The sequence below is a fragment of the Aethalodelphis obliquidens genome, unplaced genomic scaffold (assembly GCF_003676395.1).
Source record: "Aethalodelphis obliquidens isolate GAN/ISIS:26980383/991018 unplaced genomic scaffold, ASM367639v1 scaffold20, whole genome shotgun sequence".
Classification (NCBI taxonomy): domain Eukaryota; kingdom Metazoa; phylum Chordata; class Mammalia; order Artiodactyla; family Delphinidae; genus Aethalodelphis; species Aethalodelphis obliquidens.
The window spans coordinates 13,041,700-13,059,661 of record NW_020837964.1 but is presented as its reverse complement, the minus strand read 5'-3'; the positions used below and the strand labels follow the sequence as shown (position 1 = coordinate 13,059,661).

The 17,962-nt window shown below is 43.8% G+C and overlaps 1 protein-coding gene across 11 annotated transcripts in view; it reads right to left on the bottom strand.

Moving 5' to 3' along the window:
• Positions 1-223: 223 nt before the first annotated feature.
• PDPR (pyruvate dehydrogenase phosphatase regulatory subunit) overlaps positions 224-17,962 on the bottom strand; it is a 38,452-nt gene continuing 20,713 nt past the window's right edge. For 8 of the 11 annotated variants that reach the window (XM_027119290.1, XM_027119298.1, XM_027119296.1 and 5 more), the window contains 8 exons: positions 16,096-16,251; positions 15,758-15,891; positions 15,240-15,388; positions 14,659-14,771; positions 13,187-13,281; positions 11,675-11,764; positions 6,121-6,303; positions 224-5,072 (listed from right to left, as the gene is read on the bottom strand). In XM_027119290.1, coding sequence (XP_026975091.1) covers positions 4,668-5,072; positions 6,121-6,303; positions 11,675-11,764; positions 13,187-13,281; positions 14,659-14,771; positions 15,240-15,388; positions 15,758-15,891; positions 16,096-16,251 — 1,325 coding nt within the window. In that variant the 3' untranslated portion in view covers positions 224-4,667. The remainder of the gene's footprint in view (positions 5,073-6,120; positions 6,304-11,674; positions 11,765-13,186; positions 13,282-14,658; positions 14,772-15,239; positions 15,389-15,757; positions 15,892-16,095; positions 16,252-17,962) is intronic. The other 3 variants (XR_003435421.1, XR_003435419.1, XR_003435420.1) reach the window with 3 other exon arrangements.

Here is a 17,962-nt window from a genome sequence, read left to right as displayed (position 1 = left end):
AGTGACAGTGATAGGGACTTCAGGAGGAGGAATGGGGCTTTTCCCCCACAGCCATGCCGCCCATTGCATGGAGGGAAGGGATCTTATTTACCTGTTTTCAAATTCTCTTGTACACTTTGGGAACAGGTACAAATGGTTTTATGTACAACGTTTATTCTTAGTGATGGCAAAAACATATCTGGTTACCACAGATGCAGGACATTTCTCAGGCAGACACAGCAAGAGTAGTGAAAATGTCCATTTATTCATTTACAAACTTAGTAACATAAAATAAAATTGAAATCTGACTTGATAGAAATACAGTGCACAACGTTAATACCACATTCGCAGAGGGCAGAAATGCTCTGTCACCCTGTGTGCCTGTCATCACCAGGGCTCGTGAGAAACATCCCATTTACTAAAGTGCCTCGCACGTCTTCAGGACCACATGCTGATGCTACACATGGGATAGAAAAGGGCTGAGTTGAACTGCACGTTTACAAATGCAAAGAACGAGTTGTAGCCTTTACAGTAATTACAATGGCATTTTCTTATATCCCAAGAGTTGACCAGAGAGTAAAGTGTTAGCTGTGCTGCTGGAAGACCCTTCACTGAAATGAGCTGCAGAAGTTTTCAACCCTACACCCATCTGTTGAAGGTACTTTTTTTCGTCTCCACCCACCATGTGACACTCTGGAGTGTAAGGCACTAGAACCTGGCTTGGAGGAAAGAGGTGCCCCAAGCTCCAGTTCTTGGTGTGCAAAGGAAATCCTGGCATAGATCCATAGAAACAGATGCTAAAAGTATCCTCTCCACTTCTTACAATTTCTGTCCTTGAGAGACAGAAAAATGAGAAGGTAGAAAGTCTGCAAAGGATGAAAATAGGTGTATCTAAATATCATGAGAAAAATGGCCCATGAAGAAACGTGTAATTCCCCAAGGGTTCTGCTCAGAGAAGTCACGAATCATACACAAGGAACTCTGGTGTTTAATGGATAAAGAGAAGGCAAAGACATACAAAAATACTCAGTCCTCTTGAAAAATAGTGTATTTGTCATGGTAAGGGACTGCATATGCCAGCCCCGTGATGACAGTGAAGGAGCCTTACAACTAACGGAGCACCTTAATGTGGAGGGCGGTGGCGGTGGGTGTGGGGAGCAGCTCTGATACGTGGCTCCCTAGCTCCCTCACGACTCACTGCAGGACGCGGCTACTGCCTGTTATTTCATCTGCCGTCTCTTCCACTCAACTGTGCTGCTCCTGAGTCCATGTGCCTGCACATGACATGTGCCAGATGAAAATTCCTTACTCGTGAGAAACTTTTCTCTACCTCCTGTTGATAAAATGCTGCTTATATCAAAGTTTGTGAGGGATGGGGGGGTGTGTGTACAGAAAGAAAATGAACACAGTAGGTTATACTTCAGGATTGAGCACTGTTGACCAAATCTCTATCTTAGATACTAAAGATACTTAGATCCTTGCTGCCTACACTGGCCAAGAGGCAACAAAGATATAAAAAGGAACTTGTAATGCCTGAAAGCCAGCCAATGCAGTTGTTTTACAGAGGCAGAAATCAAGGCGGAGGGGTCATCCCTCCAGTGAAGCAAAATCACTTTAGGAAGCTCCTATCATTCCTGCCACATACATGGTGGCAGTGGGGAGGGGTTAATGTCGCAAATGCATGCAAAGGCAGGATAAAGGAGAAAGCTGAAGAGTTAGTTTCACGTTGAGTTACTTTCTTGGAAACAACAGCCTAGGAAAGAAGAGATACAGCTAAAACTCTGTACAAGGAGGTAGAATCCAGGGACAGCACACCTCCTGATGAGAATCAAACAAGTGACTTGGTGCAGAAATGGGAACTTTGGGGCCAAAGTTGAGACTGGGGTTAATCACTGTGCTAAATGGCATCTCTTGCATTTGGGCGTACAGGGACTTCTCAGAAAAGCACTAGAATGTAGTGGGAACTGTTCAGTTTTCTCTCCTGGAGCTTGTCCTGTCCATGCAGTGCTACGTGACCAAAACACAAGTTAAAGGACATCACATTGTGCTATCCAAGCAGGTAGGTCTTGTCTGTCCCTTTTTGCTCTAAAAACTTTCTGAATTAGAGCTTTTATCACAGACAAGAAATCTTCAATGTCAGTCACATGACCATGGGATTTACATGTGGCACAAGTAGCTAGGGGCTTATCTCAAGAGAGGAGAAGGCTCACAGGAGACTTGCAACCTTGATTCTCCATCTGTTTGAAGCCAACACACTTTGTGTTTCTAGGTGCAAAATGATTCTTCAATTGCATATGCTGAGAAGATTGTGGAGCCCCTCTCCCAAGACAGCACAAGTGGTGATAACATCATTTCAGAGAGAAGAAAAAAGTACCAACCACCTAAAACGAGTCCAGCTACTCCTTGAACAATCCCTGCAACCTCCAGGGAGAGGTGAGTTGTCACAGAAAGCAAACACATGCGGTCCCAGTGCCCATCGGGGATGACACAGAAATGAAGATGTTTTGATTGTCAACTATGCTTGAGGCAGGAAAGAGTCACCCCCTTCCCTTTAGGACCAAATAGAGAAACCTACCAGATTCATATTGCCTATATTTGAATGAACCAAAGGAGACTTGAAAGATGAATTGTAAAGTGCTGGAAGATAAATATGTAAGTTTCAGGGTACTCAATAAACAAGTGATTTCCCCCCAGAATCTTAACATCTTGTCAGTCTTAGAAGTGTGACCCCTATTTATGGACAAGATGTGATTTATGCATAAATCTAGATTTTCTTTTGGATTCAGTCCCAAATAACTTTCCATTTATAAAGACGACTTTGCAGTGGTGTGCATGGGATACCTTTAGTTCTACATCTGTTTCCATCTTCTTGGGTCAGTCGGCTCCCTGCTGGTAACACCTGCATTATCCGGTGCCAGTTTCCTGCTCTCCCAAGTTTCACAGCTGCTGTTCACTGCTCTCCAGCTGGGCAGCACCTCTCTTCTTTGCCTAGAAGCAGTTATCTCTCAGCTAGTTAAATTCACATTTGCACCAAAATACCAAGGCCCCCCGACAGAATTCTAATCACATACTCCCTCATTAAATCAAGGAAGACCTCGTAAGAAGGTGGACGCTAAAGTCAGTGATCAAGTGGGTAAACAGAAACCCCAGAGAAAGGCCAGAGCAGGCAGACACCTGAGAATTGTCAGCTGCGCTAATAAAATGAAAGGATTGTCTCTAATACACTTACAGACCTATCAGAACTAATGCATGCAAGATACCAAGATAACAAAGGCTATGGTTAATTAAAATCTCTAGCAGCCATTTGTTTGCAAGGGGAAATTAAGTGTGGGGATGGATACCACAGTCTGTGCGATCCAAGTTCCACCCTTAGAAAATAGAGACACTGCTTAAAAGTGCGCAGGGCGCTCTTACCCCAAGTTACCTTCTATTCCAGAAAATGTGGAGAGATGTCTGGAAAAAGAAGACGGAAAGCAGACCTTGGGCTCAGGTAACATACGCTCTCCACACTGGGAACTCTCAAGGGACCCAAGTGGGTCATCTCTGTGTGGATCTGTGTCTGTTGTGCGGGGGAAGCAACCCTGGGGTCCCAGTAGCTCTCTTCAACTCAGTGTGCCCACAAGGTTTAGTTACTCAGCCAGGATGCTTGTCCTGTCTCCCCCGTCCTAAGGGAGAGAGCGTGCACTGAGCCAGTGGGCCTCCTGTGGAAGGGACACATGAGGCTGAACTGAAAGTCACATGTGCTCGGAGAAGAGGAACATCAAGGTGGGGTGACTGAACTGTGAGTAGCTGAAAGAAAAGCAGCACTGTTTCATAGAAAACTCAGCATCGCTGGAGCTTAGTTTGAGGTTAGACCCTTTCAGCTAGGAAAAGCAACACTGAAGGCAACATGGTCTTTCCCTTTCAAACACTGTGGCTTATTTGTTTAGTCGGTTAAATAAACCACAACCCCCCTCATAATAGAGATTAGCAAGAGATGAAGAAAATTATAGGCAGGTGGCCCTAGCCCAACAGTCTGATAACTGGGTCACAGTCTGATAACTGGGTCAGTAGGGAGGCCCAGGATGAACTAATCTGTGCTAAACCCCAGGTAACGCCCACATGATGCCTCTCATCAGCGAGGTAGATGGTCATCCTCCTGCTAGAGGTATCAGGGTGCCGACCCACAGCACAAAGGGATGGGAGAAGGACCTGCCTGGCTAAAAGGCATAAGCTATTCCACACGGCTGTATCACACAGACAGCAGCTAGCCAGAATTCACAGGTTACTCGAGAAAATTTAGCCCCACAGAGAGGGACTCTTACCCTGAGGCCTGCACACCACAAGCCTCCCTTGCTTCAAGACCCAGCATTAAGTGAGGCTGTCACTGTAACCCACTTCCACAAGTGGAGTCTGCCTCTGTTCTGCCTTCCTGTCCCCACAGGAACCTGAGATGGGGGGAGGGATGACCAGCCCAGAGTGAGTATCAGGAGATGGGAAACTGCAGAAGGAGGGAGGAGAAGATGGAGGGACAAGAGAGGGTGCAAAGGAAAAGTTTTAAACGCTTAAAATTATATCAAGGGAAAAAAAAATTATATCAAGGAGATAAAGAGGTGGGAGGCAAAGGTTAAATCAAGAAGAGGGATGGGATCAGGAAGAGGAGCTCCTAAGATGACTAGAAGGTGGGAAGGTGGCGGGACTGCCTGGCATTACTTCCCGTGCAAGTCACTGAGCTCCACATCATCCTTTCGGCGCTTATGGGTGAAGAGGGAGGTGACCGGGTAGAGCTTGGCCTTGGCCTGGAACCGGTGTCCTGCGATGTCAATCTCATATTCTCCCCGGTTGATGAAGTCTGCTGTCACCACCTGCTCTTCTCCGGTGTCCTCGGAAAAATTGTGCACGAAGCCCAGGCACACGTGGCGCTCCAGGGTGTAACCATATGCGCTGCTGGTGGTCTTGCCCACGTACTGCCCGTTTCGGTAAATGGGCTCCCCCCACCAAGGCCAGAGGTCCAGGTCTGTGTCGTGGTCGTCCAGGATGAACATAGTGAAGCGTTTGTACACCCCGTTCTGCTTCTGCTGCAGCAGGGCATCTCGCCCAATGAAATCCATCCCCTAGGAAAGAGCACAGAGACAGCATCACTGCTTGGGACCCGGTGTCACTGCAGTGGGCTGCCCACTCCCCACCACACCCCTGCAAGCTCTGGAGAACGTGTGCTTCCCCCATGCGGAAAACTGCATGCACAGTATGAAAGACACCTGCAGAGAATTCTTGTAACAACACAGGTAAGCATCACTCTCTATTTTATAAACACATTTCAATCACAAGACCACACAGAACAAAAATAGGAAGAAAAATCAACACTTGAAAATGCTTGCTAGAATTATTGTAGAAAAACAATGTTTTTATATAATCTCAACCAGCAGTCCATGCATATATATCCGTATTCTATGCATAAATATTTACATATGCATATGTCCAAAAAAGAGCAGGATAAAATAAACTCTTAATGCGTGTCGCTGAAAAAATATTCTTTGTTTTTCCCTATTTTCCAAATCGAGTATTGTTTACTTTTATATCAGAGAAAAATACTTACCTAATTGCTCAAAAAGAACATCAGAGATCTACTATACTGATATGGAATGACTGTTAAGATATTTTAAGTGAAAAAGGCAAGGTGCAATATACCAAGTATACAGTATCCAACCACCAAGGTTAAGAACGTGGTGAGGGGAAATTACTCATCTGTTTGCACTGCACGGAAGCTCTCTACAAGGAGAGGCAGGACACTGCTGCTTCTGGTCAAGCTGGCAGTGGGACTGGGTGGGCTCAGAGGTGGGAAAGAGCCTTTTCATCCTCTTGAATGGTGATTACGAATAAATTAGGCAGTTGAATGTAAAGTGACTCATTTGTACATGTGGCATATTAATGAATTACCACAATCAACTCAGAAAAACTGCCCAGAAAGCACTCAGTCTAAAGTGCCCCAAACAAGTGTTGTCTATTTATGATGTTTCCATATTAAGTGTTTTATCCCATAGATACATTTGGAGGTCTCAACACCTATACACTTTTTTGCTCCCAGCTCAGCTCTTCCTGTTCTCATGCAGGCTCCCTGCCCAGGAAGCTGAGGGCAGAGTGGAGTGTGCACAGGTACAATACCTTGTCTAACTTCACCCGAGACTCTCGTCCGCATTCCAGGGGTGTGGTGAGGGTGTTTAAATCCTGACCCCAGAAGGCAAAAAACTTTTCAATTCGGAGACTACGAAGAGCATAATACCCAGCATTCCGGATTCCATATTTCTGTCCAACACTCATCACTTCGTTGTATACGTGCAGGGCGTACTAGAGGGAGAGACAAAAGGTCAGTAACCAGCAGACCTTCAGAATTAAACACGGAATCTGTCTGGCAGTGCCTGACAGCTGACACTGTTACCTGGACAAGGGAGAAGGTTGTCTACAATCCTCAGGAACCAAAGTGCTGCAGCCCAGGCTTAAGCTCCACGAAAGCAGCACCTGTATCTTTTTACTTCTCTAAAATGTCTAGGATCTCAGTATATAGCACTTATTAAATAATAACTCACAGAAGCTCTCTTACCACTCAGTAAACGACCAGTCTCGTAACTGCCTCTCCAACAGCCATGCATCCTCCACTGGCTTTGGCTTTGTTTTTTTGCGCCAGTTCCCTGAACTTGGTCCTTCCCTTATGCAATGGCCTATGCTGTGAAACTGGTGTTACACGTAACTCTAGACATGCACGCACAACTCTGATTTGTCACACTGATTATGGCGTATCTTAAGAGACCTAGAGTGAGTCACAGAGGACCCCAAAAATCAGAGCTCTCCTACCCGTGTCCCACAATATCCAGTCTCTCATGTTGTTTTGTTCTTGGTTCCAGACACGTTTAAGTATCACATAACTTAAATGAACAAAAGTTTTCCAAATTGAAAGCAAATACTCAAATACTCTGTTAAGTCTAAAGCCCAACAACAAACTACACTGTTTACTTTAAAAACTGTAAAAGTAAAACAGAAAACAAGACAGAGGAATGAGGAAGACAGATACTGTATAACCTCACTTATATGTGGAATCTTAAAAAAAAAAACAACTATTAAACAACAATAAACCAAAATAGCAACTAAACTCAGACCAAGAGATCAATTTGTGGTTACAGTTGGGGATTGGAGGAAGATGGTCAAAAGGTACAAACTTCCAGTTATAAGGTAAGTACTAGGGATATAATGCACAACATGATGACTAGGTGACACTGCTGTGTGATAACATGAAAATTAAGAGTAAATCCTGAGAGTTCTTCTCATCACAAGGAAAAAAAAATTTTTTTCTTTTTATTGTGTCTATATGAGATGATGGATGCTAGTAACTTAACACTGTGGTAATCATTTCACAGTCTATGTAAGTCAATCCATTATCCTGTCCACCTTAATCTTATACAATGATGTATGTAAATTATATCTCAATAAAACGGGGGAAAAGTCAAAAACAAAAATCTGCTTCATTGGTATCGCAATTCTTTATCCTGGCAATGTATGTTGCTCTATAAACTGCACTACTGCAGCCGAACAGGCACTGAGTAAGCAGACTGCTGTGATCAAGGCAACTTTAGATGTGGAAAAGGGAGTCTGAGCTATTGGGTACAACACAGCCTGTGGTATGTGTGTAAGTGAAACACTGCAAATAGCAAAGGTGGGTGGAGGAGACCATTGGAGACTGGCTGGGAAACGAGAGTAAGAATGAGCTGTATCTCGGGCGGGTTCAGTGTCTCAAGCTGAATGCTCCGTACTTGAATTAAGAAGACAAAGGTTTAAAGCAGGTGAGTAGTCTTGGGCTAGAGAAGAGCAAAGTGAAAAGTGGGTCCCCACTACTTACTCATTTTCTCACCAGATGCCAGGGATTGAGTGTGAACAAACTAATCTGCTATCTGCCACCATGCTTTGGAAGGCAGCTCCTCAGAGACAAGTATAAGCTTCTTGACAAAAGCCAGCTTGAAAAGAACCCAAGCAGTGCACAGATTACCTCTTGGACTCACAGAAAACCATAAAAATGGGACCAGCTCACGAAAATTGGGTAGAAAACAGGGCTTCTCCCTCCTGATGGGCTTGGCTGATTAATGACCCAGGAGCAGGTGGTAACACCTGAATGACCATATGGCACTTCAGTACAGGCAAAACATATCAGCTACATGCATACTAACTCTTCTCAAACCATGAATAATCCCTTCACCTTAATATTGTTATAATACTCTTGAGTGTGGAAAAGCAGATAAAATTTCATGGGCTGGTAAATCCGTGCTTCATTTAATAATTAAAAGGAAACCTAACACCATGAGTAGTATGACTATGTCAAGAACATGACGAGGTTGAAGATTACTGCTACTTGTCACAACTGGACAAGGGAAAGAAAATGCAGGAATAAAAATTGTTAAGAAACAAAAACTATTATTGTTTGTGTATGGAAACCCTGGAAATTCCAGAAATCAACTAAAAAACAGCTATAAACAGTAAGATAGTTTAGGAGGGAAACAGGTTAAAGCATTAATATACAGGGAAAAAACCTTTCATAAATCAGAAGACACCAGAATAAAGACACCCTTCCCATTCACAACAGCAACACCACCAAAATATTCATATAAATTTAAGAAATGTATACCATCTACATGAAGAAAACTTCAAAATGCCTCTGAAGGTCACCAAAAAAAAAAAACCCCGCATAAAGAAAGGTATATTTTGATTGTAAGATTCAACACATATAAAAATGTCAATTCTTCCTAATTTACAAACGTAACAGTCCAACAACTCAGGGTGTTTTTGTTTTAACTAGATGATTATAGAAGTTTATAAGGAGATCAGCTCGGTGCTTTGTGACCACCTAGACGGGTGGGACAGGGAGGGTGGGAGGGAGGAAGACGCAAGAGGGAGGAGATACGGGAACATATGTATATGTATAACTGATTCACTTTGTTATAAAGCAGAAACTAACACACCATTGTAAAGCAATTATACTCCAATAAAGATGTTAAAAAAAAAGTTTATAAGGGAAAATAAGGAAACAGGAATTCGTCTTTTCCAGAGTTTTCCAAGCTATGAGGGAGGATAAGCATTACCAAGTATTAAAATATACAATAAAGACTCAGTAATTAAAACAATGTGATACTGGATACACAAATAGAATAAAAGTCCAGAAATAAATCTAAATATATATAGAAACTTAGTATGTGATAAAGGTAGAATCTCATATCAACTGGTCATCCATGTTAGAAAAAACAGTTTGATCCATAGCTCATAACGTACCAAGAGACAGTGTAAAAGGTTGGAGCATTTAAATATGAAAAAACAAAACACACAAACCCATAAATAGCAACAACACAAACTATAAAAGCACCAGAAGTGGAAAAATTTTTTAACTCTGGAGTGGGGAAGCCCCTTCTATGTATTAAACTCTAGAAGCCACAAAAGATTCATCAATTCACCTACAAAAAAAATTTTTTGCAACATATGAAACATTTCCATAATAAAAAGTAAAATTTAGAAAACCCTTCTGGGACTTCCCTGGTGGCAGAGTGGTTAAGAATTCACCTGCCAGGGGACATGGGTTCCATCCCTGGTCCGGGAAGATCCCACATGCCACAGAGCAACTAAGACCGTGTGCCACAACTACTGAGCCTATGCTCTAGAGCCCGCGAGCCACAACTACTGAGCCCACATGCCACAATTACTGAAGCCTACGTGCCTAGAGCCCGTGCTCCACAACAAGAGAAGCCACCACAATGAGAAGCCCACGCACTGCAATGAAGAGTAGCCCCCGCTCACCACAAATAGAGAAAGCCTGCGCCCAGCAACAAAGACCCAACACAGCCAAAAAATACATATATAACAACCCCCCCCCCCCAAAAAAAACCCTTCTATGTGGCAAAAAAAACAAATCAAGACAAATGATAAACTGGAAAAAATTTTACAACTTAATAGTAAGGACTGGCTGGCTGATTCAGAGAATGCCTAGAAATTGGGGGAAAAGACCAATAATTCAATACAAAAATGGACAAAAGATACTGCCAGGACATTCATTCATGCAACATTTATTAAGCATTTACTATGTGCCAAGTATTTCTCTAACTGCTGGGGATACAGAAGTTAAACAAATATCCCTGCCTTTAGCAAACCTACATTTAAACGGGTAATGTGATGAACGAGATAAAGAAAATATACATTCTATGAGACAGTGGTAAGCACTCTTGAGAAAAATAAAACAGGGAAGGAGGCTAGGGAGGAGGGGGCCAGAGACTGCAACTTTAAATGGTCTCTTCAAGAAGGTGAGGTGGGACTTCCCTGGTGGCGCAGTGGTTAAGAATCCTCCTGCCAATGCAGGGGACATGGGTTCGAGCCCTGGTCCAGGAAGATCCCACATGCTGTGGAGCAACTAAGCCCGTGCACCACAACTACTAAGCCTGCACTCTAGAGCCTGTCACTCTAGAACCCGTGAGCCACAACTACTGAAGCCTGCACGCCTAGAGCCCGTGCTCTGCAACAAGAGAAGCCACCACAATGAGAAGCCCGCTCACCACAATGAAGAGTAGCCCCCCGCTCGCCGAAACCAGAGAAAGCCCGCGGGCAGCAATGAAGACCCAACGCAACCAAAAATAATAAACTAAAAAAAAAAAAAAAAAAAAAGGGGGGAGGTGTGGGGACCTCCCTGGTGGTCCAGTGGTTAAGACTCCGTGCTTCCACTGCAGGGGACGTGGGTTCAATCCCTGGTTGGGGAACTAGGATCCCACAGGCCATGCAGCGTGGCCAAAATGTTTTTTTTTTTTTTTAATAGAAAAAAAGGTGAGGTGTGAATAAGACCTGAAGCATGTGTGGCTGTGAGCTTGGGAGGCTCTACAGGGGGGAGGGATATGCCAAAGAAAGGGGAAGGGCAAGTGGAAAGGCCCTGAGGCAGAAACATGTCCAGCAAGGAGAGGCAAGAAGACAAGGTGAGATGAGGAGCAGCAGTGTGGAGGAAGGTCGGCAGAGCTGTGTGCGCCCTGCAGATGGGCTTTTACTCGGAGTGAGATGGGTTTTGACAAGTAGCTTGATCTCTTGCATGGAACTGCACCCATCAGCCCAAAGTCTGACAACTCTGTGTGCTGGTACAAGCAATAAAGAAAAAGACACTCTTGTACACTGCAGAAGTTTTTATAACAGCAAAGGACTAGAAACCCTATAAATGTCTATTAGTACCAGACTGGTTAAATAAATTACGATTCAACTATATAATGGCATACTATATCGTTTTCATTAAAAAATAAAGAAAAAAGAAAAAGGAAGCTCTTTCTCTTTAGGTACTGGCAGGGAAAAATCTCTAAATTGCTAAGTAAAAAAAATCAAGATGAAGAACAGCAGTAAGCCTCCATTTGTGTTTCTAAAAAAGAGGGTTATGTATACGTCTTTGAACTTGCTTCCATATGCACAAAAATATCTGACATGATATAAACTAACAATTACATCACTGGTGGTGGCTGGTGGGAACTGGTCGGGTGGCACTGAATACTTTTTAGAGGTTTTTAGTTTTAGACCATGTAAATATATTACCTACACAAAAAAAGTACATAACTTAGCTAAAAACGTTAAAATCTCTTTAATGCAGCCTACCTCAGTGACCAAGGCCCGGTCAGACATGGCGCTCTAACCCTGCCAGCACCCACCCTCTCGTGGTTCTCACCTCTATAGGAATGTAAAGCATGAATCCTGGCTCTCCCGTGTGAGTCATGCTCATCACCCGGATCCCATTTGCGTAGCCCACACTCATCTCCTGTGGAAACAAAGGGAGAAGGTCATCGTGGAAACTCGTTAGGGGAAGTGGGCCCCTCCATGTTGGTTAGAGGAATGAATGCCTGAGGCAACCCCTCTCATTAGCTCTGTACCCTGTGTTGGACCCTAATGGAGATACATGTGAATGAAAATTTCTTCCTCAAGACAGTCTGTTTCCAGGCATTGGGGTCATTAGGAACAGAGCACAGCCTTTCCAATGCTCTTCTCATGAACAGCCCCAGTTCAGGAGTGCCAGCCAAGCCAGTGGAGGGAAGTGGAGGCAAAGTCTTTGAAAAGCATGAAATACTTCTTTTTACAAAGTCGTGCTAAAGATTTGTTTTAGTCAGAGACGCCGGGAATGAAGACCAGGCAAATGTGTTCTCTGGCGGACCTGGCAGACAAGTCCTGGGTACCTGCCCCACAGAAGATGATGCCGGATGACCAAAGAACACCGTTCACCTGCTACCCTGGGGGAAGAGACTGGGCTTCTCATGTTCAAAACGTGTTTCCAGCAGCTCAGTTACCCAAAAGGGGCCCCTGACTCAATCACCGTTCCTGCAATGGGAAGTGGTAAGCCCCAGACGGCCCTAAAGCAGACTGTTTCCATGAGGAGCAGGCATTGCAGCACAGTACGCTGTAGGCGCACGCATGTGGGTTACTTCTTCAAGGAGCAAAGAATGTACTGTGACAGGGTCTGCTGCCAGCTAACAGAGTTTCCTGTTGCTTTAACTGTGCCATGGAGAAAAAGGAGAGCTGTAAAATCACTTAAGAGGTGGATCCTAACTTCGGTTTGAACTTCAAAGAGCATCCCATCAGTAACGGTCCCGAAGCTGCTTGTTACAGGCTGCCAAAACATGTCTGTCTGGACCTCTCTAATCAACCACTTCCCAGAGGGTGTGTTCAGTTATCATTCCTTTTATTCAGTTACAATTTGTTTCACTCAGCTCTAGTTGCCAAGTATAAGAAAGAAAATTTATAAGAAAGAAAGAAAATTAAGTAAGTTGCTTAGGGATTCACCTAAACCATTTCTTACCTGAAGGTGCCACATACACAGAAGTTACTTTGTGTATGGAAAAGAGGAAGCACTGCATGGAGAGAAGGGACCTGACCTTGACTGGCATTTTTTGGCATCCGCATCATAATACTATAACTTAAAAATTTAATCCACCTCTACAGAAATCAATAAATATATAGAACTGATATTCAGAGAAATTAGGTCTTCAAAGATATCAATGTTTATTAAACAAGAAGAACATGAAGACTGAAAAATAAAGAAATGGATTTACTCAGTCATTCTGTTTGCTTAATAAAAGTCAGAACATGCTTTGTGGGTATTGACACCATAGTGAGAACATGTAATTGCCATCTCTATAAAAGAAATATTCCCTGCTTATTTAAAAACTACAACTTTACTAGTACCCACCTTGCAAAACAGACTTGGGAAATGGTCTGGAGTCATAGGGGCATAGGACAACTCAGACAGCACATCCACAGCTCGAGGACCAATCAGATTGAGGGCTAAACGGAAAAGAACAAGAGATGTCTGGCCGCTCCAGGTGAATAGCTGAACCAATGGGAAAGGTCTGCTCTGACTTGCTCACCTATGGCCAGTTGTGGGTGGCAAGACCATGAAAATGTCCATTTGCTTAGGCAATCCTAGGGTGGACCTTGATTCTGGCAAATACACTTCTCCTGACAGGGCTGCTTAGTGCTGCTACTGACTCCTGGCATCTGACAGCCTGGCTAGTGTGTTGCCTCTTCCTGAACAAAGGAAGACAAAACTCCACAGCCTCCTTTGCAACTAGACTGGGATCATGAGGCCAGGGGATAGGAGCCCACTCCCAGGGCTGGCCAAACCACCCCCTGCACAATTCCTGTTCCCTGGGACTTCCCTGATAGTCCAGTGGCTAAGGCTCCATGCTCCCAATGCAGGGGGCCCGGGTTCGATCCCTGGTCAGAGAACTAGATCCCAGATGCCGCAACCAAGAAGTCCACATGCCGCAACTAAAGATCCCACGTGCCGCAATGAAAATCCTGCATGCCTCAACTAAGACCCGGCACAGCCAAATAAATAAATAAATATTTTAAAACAAGACAAAACAAAAACAATTCCCATTCCCCTCCTCTTCCCAGTGTGGCTACATGATGGAAAAAGCCCCAAACCCAAATCAGTACCAGGAGAGCCCTGAGGAGAGCTGCCCACCCAGCCTGGATTCTGTCACATTTACGACAGCACCTAAGCTAATTACACATCAAATACCCTTAAATGGACTAGAAAATAGGCTTGCTTCAATAAGCTTCTATAGTTTTCTAATCTGGTAGCGAGAAAGTAATCATATTTGCTACCATGATGAACTGAGGATGAGGGCCTGGTGGAGGCGAGGGGCAGGGGTCCATTGAGGGTAGGGAGGGGTTAAAGCTGGAATCAGGTGGCAGAAGAGGAGGGGTTGCTCCCTGAGAAGACTGCTGAGGAAGAGATAATAAGGAAATTAAGTTATCTATCCTTAAAAAGTATTTACTCATTAAAGAAAAAATAAAAACTAAGGGGAAATTTTGAAGAAAATAATACTTAGGTAATAAATATAAAAATACTTTAATAATGAGTCACTCATTCATTCAACAAATATTTGCACTCTGATATGCTGGCTGTAGGGGACACAGCAGTAAATAAAACACAAAGAAACTGAAGCACTAACTCATTCACACTTCACTTATAAAAACACGGGGAAGCATTAGAGATCAATTTTCTATGACCAGGAGCCTCTTCCAAGATTCTAATTCTGACACTCATTTTTGAATATCAGATATAGAGAAGGCAAATGGAGAAGACAGATCTGGATCAACTTCGGTCAGCTGGCTTTTCCTTGCTCAGCTGACTGCAGAGGGCCCCCTTACCAGTGTATTTCCAGGTGACATCCTCCAGAATCAGGTTGCTGTCTTCTGGCATGTATTTCTTAAGCCAGGCCCAACAGTGGACCTGTTGGTCGGTTGGAGAAATCATGAAGAAACTGAAAGTGAGACCCAAAAGTAATCAAAACCGGGCAGGAGAATGATCAGGAAGCAGTAAGTTCTCAGCTAGTTTCAAAGCAACGAACAGAACACGGGTGAATGATCTCTTAGCTTTTAGGGAAGGCCAACTGCACATACTTCTAGGATATACCACATAATGACAAAACAGAAGATTCTGGCTTTCTGCTAGTGCCAAGAAATTATACAGACCTACTAACATAAGATAAGGCATTTTTCCTAAATAGAGTAATTTTTCCACACCAAGTTTTACATTATCTGGTGGGTTTCTTTTTTTTTTTTTTTCCTCCTGGTGCTTTTTGTGTGTGTGCTGGGCTGCTAATGAACTGGCCATGACTTTGAAATGTTTTATTGTCCTCAGTGTTATTACAGTTTCCTGGAGAGGTGAGCTGAGCGCTCGGCTCCGCCACAGCCGTTAGGCGGAGGGAGCAGAGTGGCAGCCGGCTCACCTGCGCTTGCTCAGCCGTGCTATGCTGCAGTCATTTTCGTACCCTCCGCCCTCGTTGAGCATGCCAGTATGCACGATGTGACCCACGGGCACGTCAAGGTCATTGGAGAAGAGGTATTGGAGAATTTCTAATGCCTGATCCCCGGTGGACTGTAGGGTTAGGGAACGAAGCAGACAGAACAAACATGAGAACCTCTGGCCGGTAATGCGGCCTGACAAGCAAAGTCACTTGCGGAGAAAATTCAATTAGCTGGTACTCGTGCAACAGTATTTGCAGATTTGCTCCACTGCAACGAGCTCCAGAGAAAGCTAGCTATTGATTCTAGTGTCAAATGAGCCTCTGCAAGCAGATAAAGAACCAGAAACAAAGCGCTAAAAATTCCAGAAAATGTTATAATACAGGTGAAACACTAAAATATATCAGAGTTCTTAGTCTGCTTTGAAGTGACAGATGAAAAACGAGGCATTCAATAAATATGCAAGTTTCCAAATCTGTTCTTTTGGTTCCCAAATACTTACTGTTATTTCAAACTTTGTGAAAGAGGACATGTCAATGACACACACGGCCTCCTTACAGCACTTGACTTCGGACTCCACAATCTCAAACCAGTCTGGCTTGTAAAAAGTCTTGCTCTGCTCCAAGGCCAACAGGTCTACAGGACAGAGAAAACCAAAGGAAGACAGAAAAGGAGGGGACTTGTACTGGTGAGTCTCCTTGATAGATCAGTAGAGTATAGTAGGTTTTTATTATTTATTCTCCTAGGAAGACAAACTAGCTATGCACATTTAAAAACAAGGTTTACTATTCTTAAGACAAAAAAACCCCAAAAAACAAAAATGAGAACGTGCCTTCTTACCCTTGTCTGGTGGCACAAAGTACTTTGGCCTCTCAAATCCATGTTTCTCCATCCACCTGGCTCCTTGTGCATCCAGCCGGTCATACAGAGGAGATGTGCGTAACTGCCTTCCTGTCTGGAAGTCCCAGCGGGGAACCTTCAGATCGTACAGCAGAGCTAGGAGAGAGAAGAGCAGTCTATGAAAGCCCAAGGCACAGAGCTGAGCACCAATATCCATGGGCCTCTGGAGTTGCTCCTATTCAAAAAAGCATGCTTTCAGGCTGCTGTAGCCTAATTTGCCAAACAGTACCCAGTGTGACACGAATGTTCCAGAAGAAAGGATCACATTGCAAGAGCTGGTAACACCCCTCCACAGACTTATATAGCTGTGAGTCACATAACAACTCTAGATCTTTGTTTATAATTACTGTTCCAAATTAGTAGGTAGAAACAATGGCAGAAAGGTCAGAGTTCTAAACCTTGTTAAGCTCCCAGCAGAGATGAAGGTTATGTCTACACGGGACACAGGTGGTTACAAAGTGTGAAAAACTGGCACCTGTTTCTTTCCAGTGCCTGTGTTGTTGGAGTCTCAGACCTGTTACACACTTTTCCTAATATTTAGCCATTTCTGAAGCAAAAGGGCACACAGCATACCTTGATTTGGTGGTTCTGAAATCTGACAGGTTGCAAAGTATTGTCCCAGTGACATTATTTACATAACAAAGGGAGGGTCAGAATTCATTTCTCCTAATGTCCAATCTGCAACAGTGAATAAGTAAAATACCCAGAAAGAGTGTGGTCTCTAGTCTCTTGCAGAGAGAAGACCGGACTTCACACCAGGCCAAACAAGAGGTACGTCAGCGTGGGGGGAGACTGGGAGATCACAGAGAAGGAAACAAAGCTGGCGTCCCTATACTGTGACAGTCTCCTCTGGGCTTTAGGTTCTACTTTCCCTTTCCCCGTTTTCTATCATGCCTGCGACTTCCAACTCATGAGAATCAGAGGCGGCCACCAAAAGCACTGCATCATCAAGAAGCTCCAGCTCATTTACAGTTTGCACAGCTTCCAAAGTAACGATGGATGTAGAAACCTAGACTCTTAACAGTTCAACACTGTAACCAAAATAGTCACTAAATAACCTTAGCAGTTACACATACTGCTTCCAGGTCCTTTAACTCCCATGGATGTGAATTCTCTGCCCCAGACCAAAAGTGAGCACAAAGGTGTGACAGGTCATCCAAAGGCCTCATTGCTAATGGAACCTCCAGCTACTAAACCAGCAGTCCGTCCTTAAACAAGAATGCTGGTCACAGCCAGTGCAGAATCTTAGTCCTGAGGATAACTATTCCCCAAACAGATATATTTGGTCAAGTCTGAAAACAGTTCCTCAGTATACAAAAATGAAATTACAATCTGATTTGGTTCAATTCCTGATTCAAAAGCTCTCTCTAAAGGGCACACTGGAAAATAAAGCCAAGACAAAGTAGTAACAAGTTAAAAGCGTCCTTCAAAGTCAGAGAGAAGCAAAAACAAGGAGAAAGAGCAGGAATGTATGTTTGGTATTTACATGAGAAATGGTTTCCTATCTTGCTAGCATAGGATGGGTTAATGACGAGAGTCACTCAAAGGAACCTGAAGCTTTGAGACTAACTTGGCAAATTCTCTGCCTTGGAAAGCAAACCATGATCTCAAAGACCAAGTGGGGAGTGAGAGCATTCATTCTGACACAGCAAAGTGGAAAGGAGGCAATGCTGGGAATGTTCAAGAAGCTGCTGCCAGGAGTCTGACAGGAATCACCACCTGTACGTCCTAGTCCACTTTCCTGGTCCCCGAGGTAACTAAGATACAATACACTAAAGAAAATGTTCCATAAATGTCATGTGGGCAT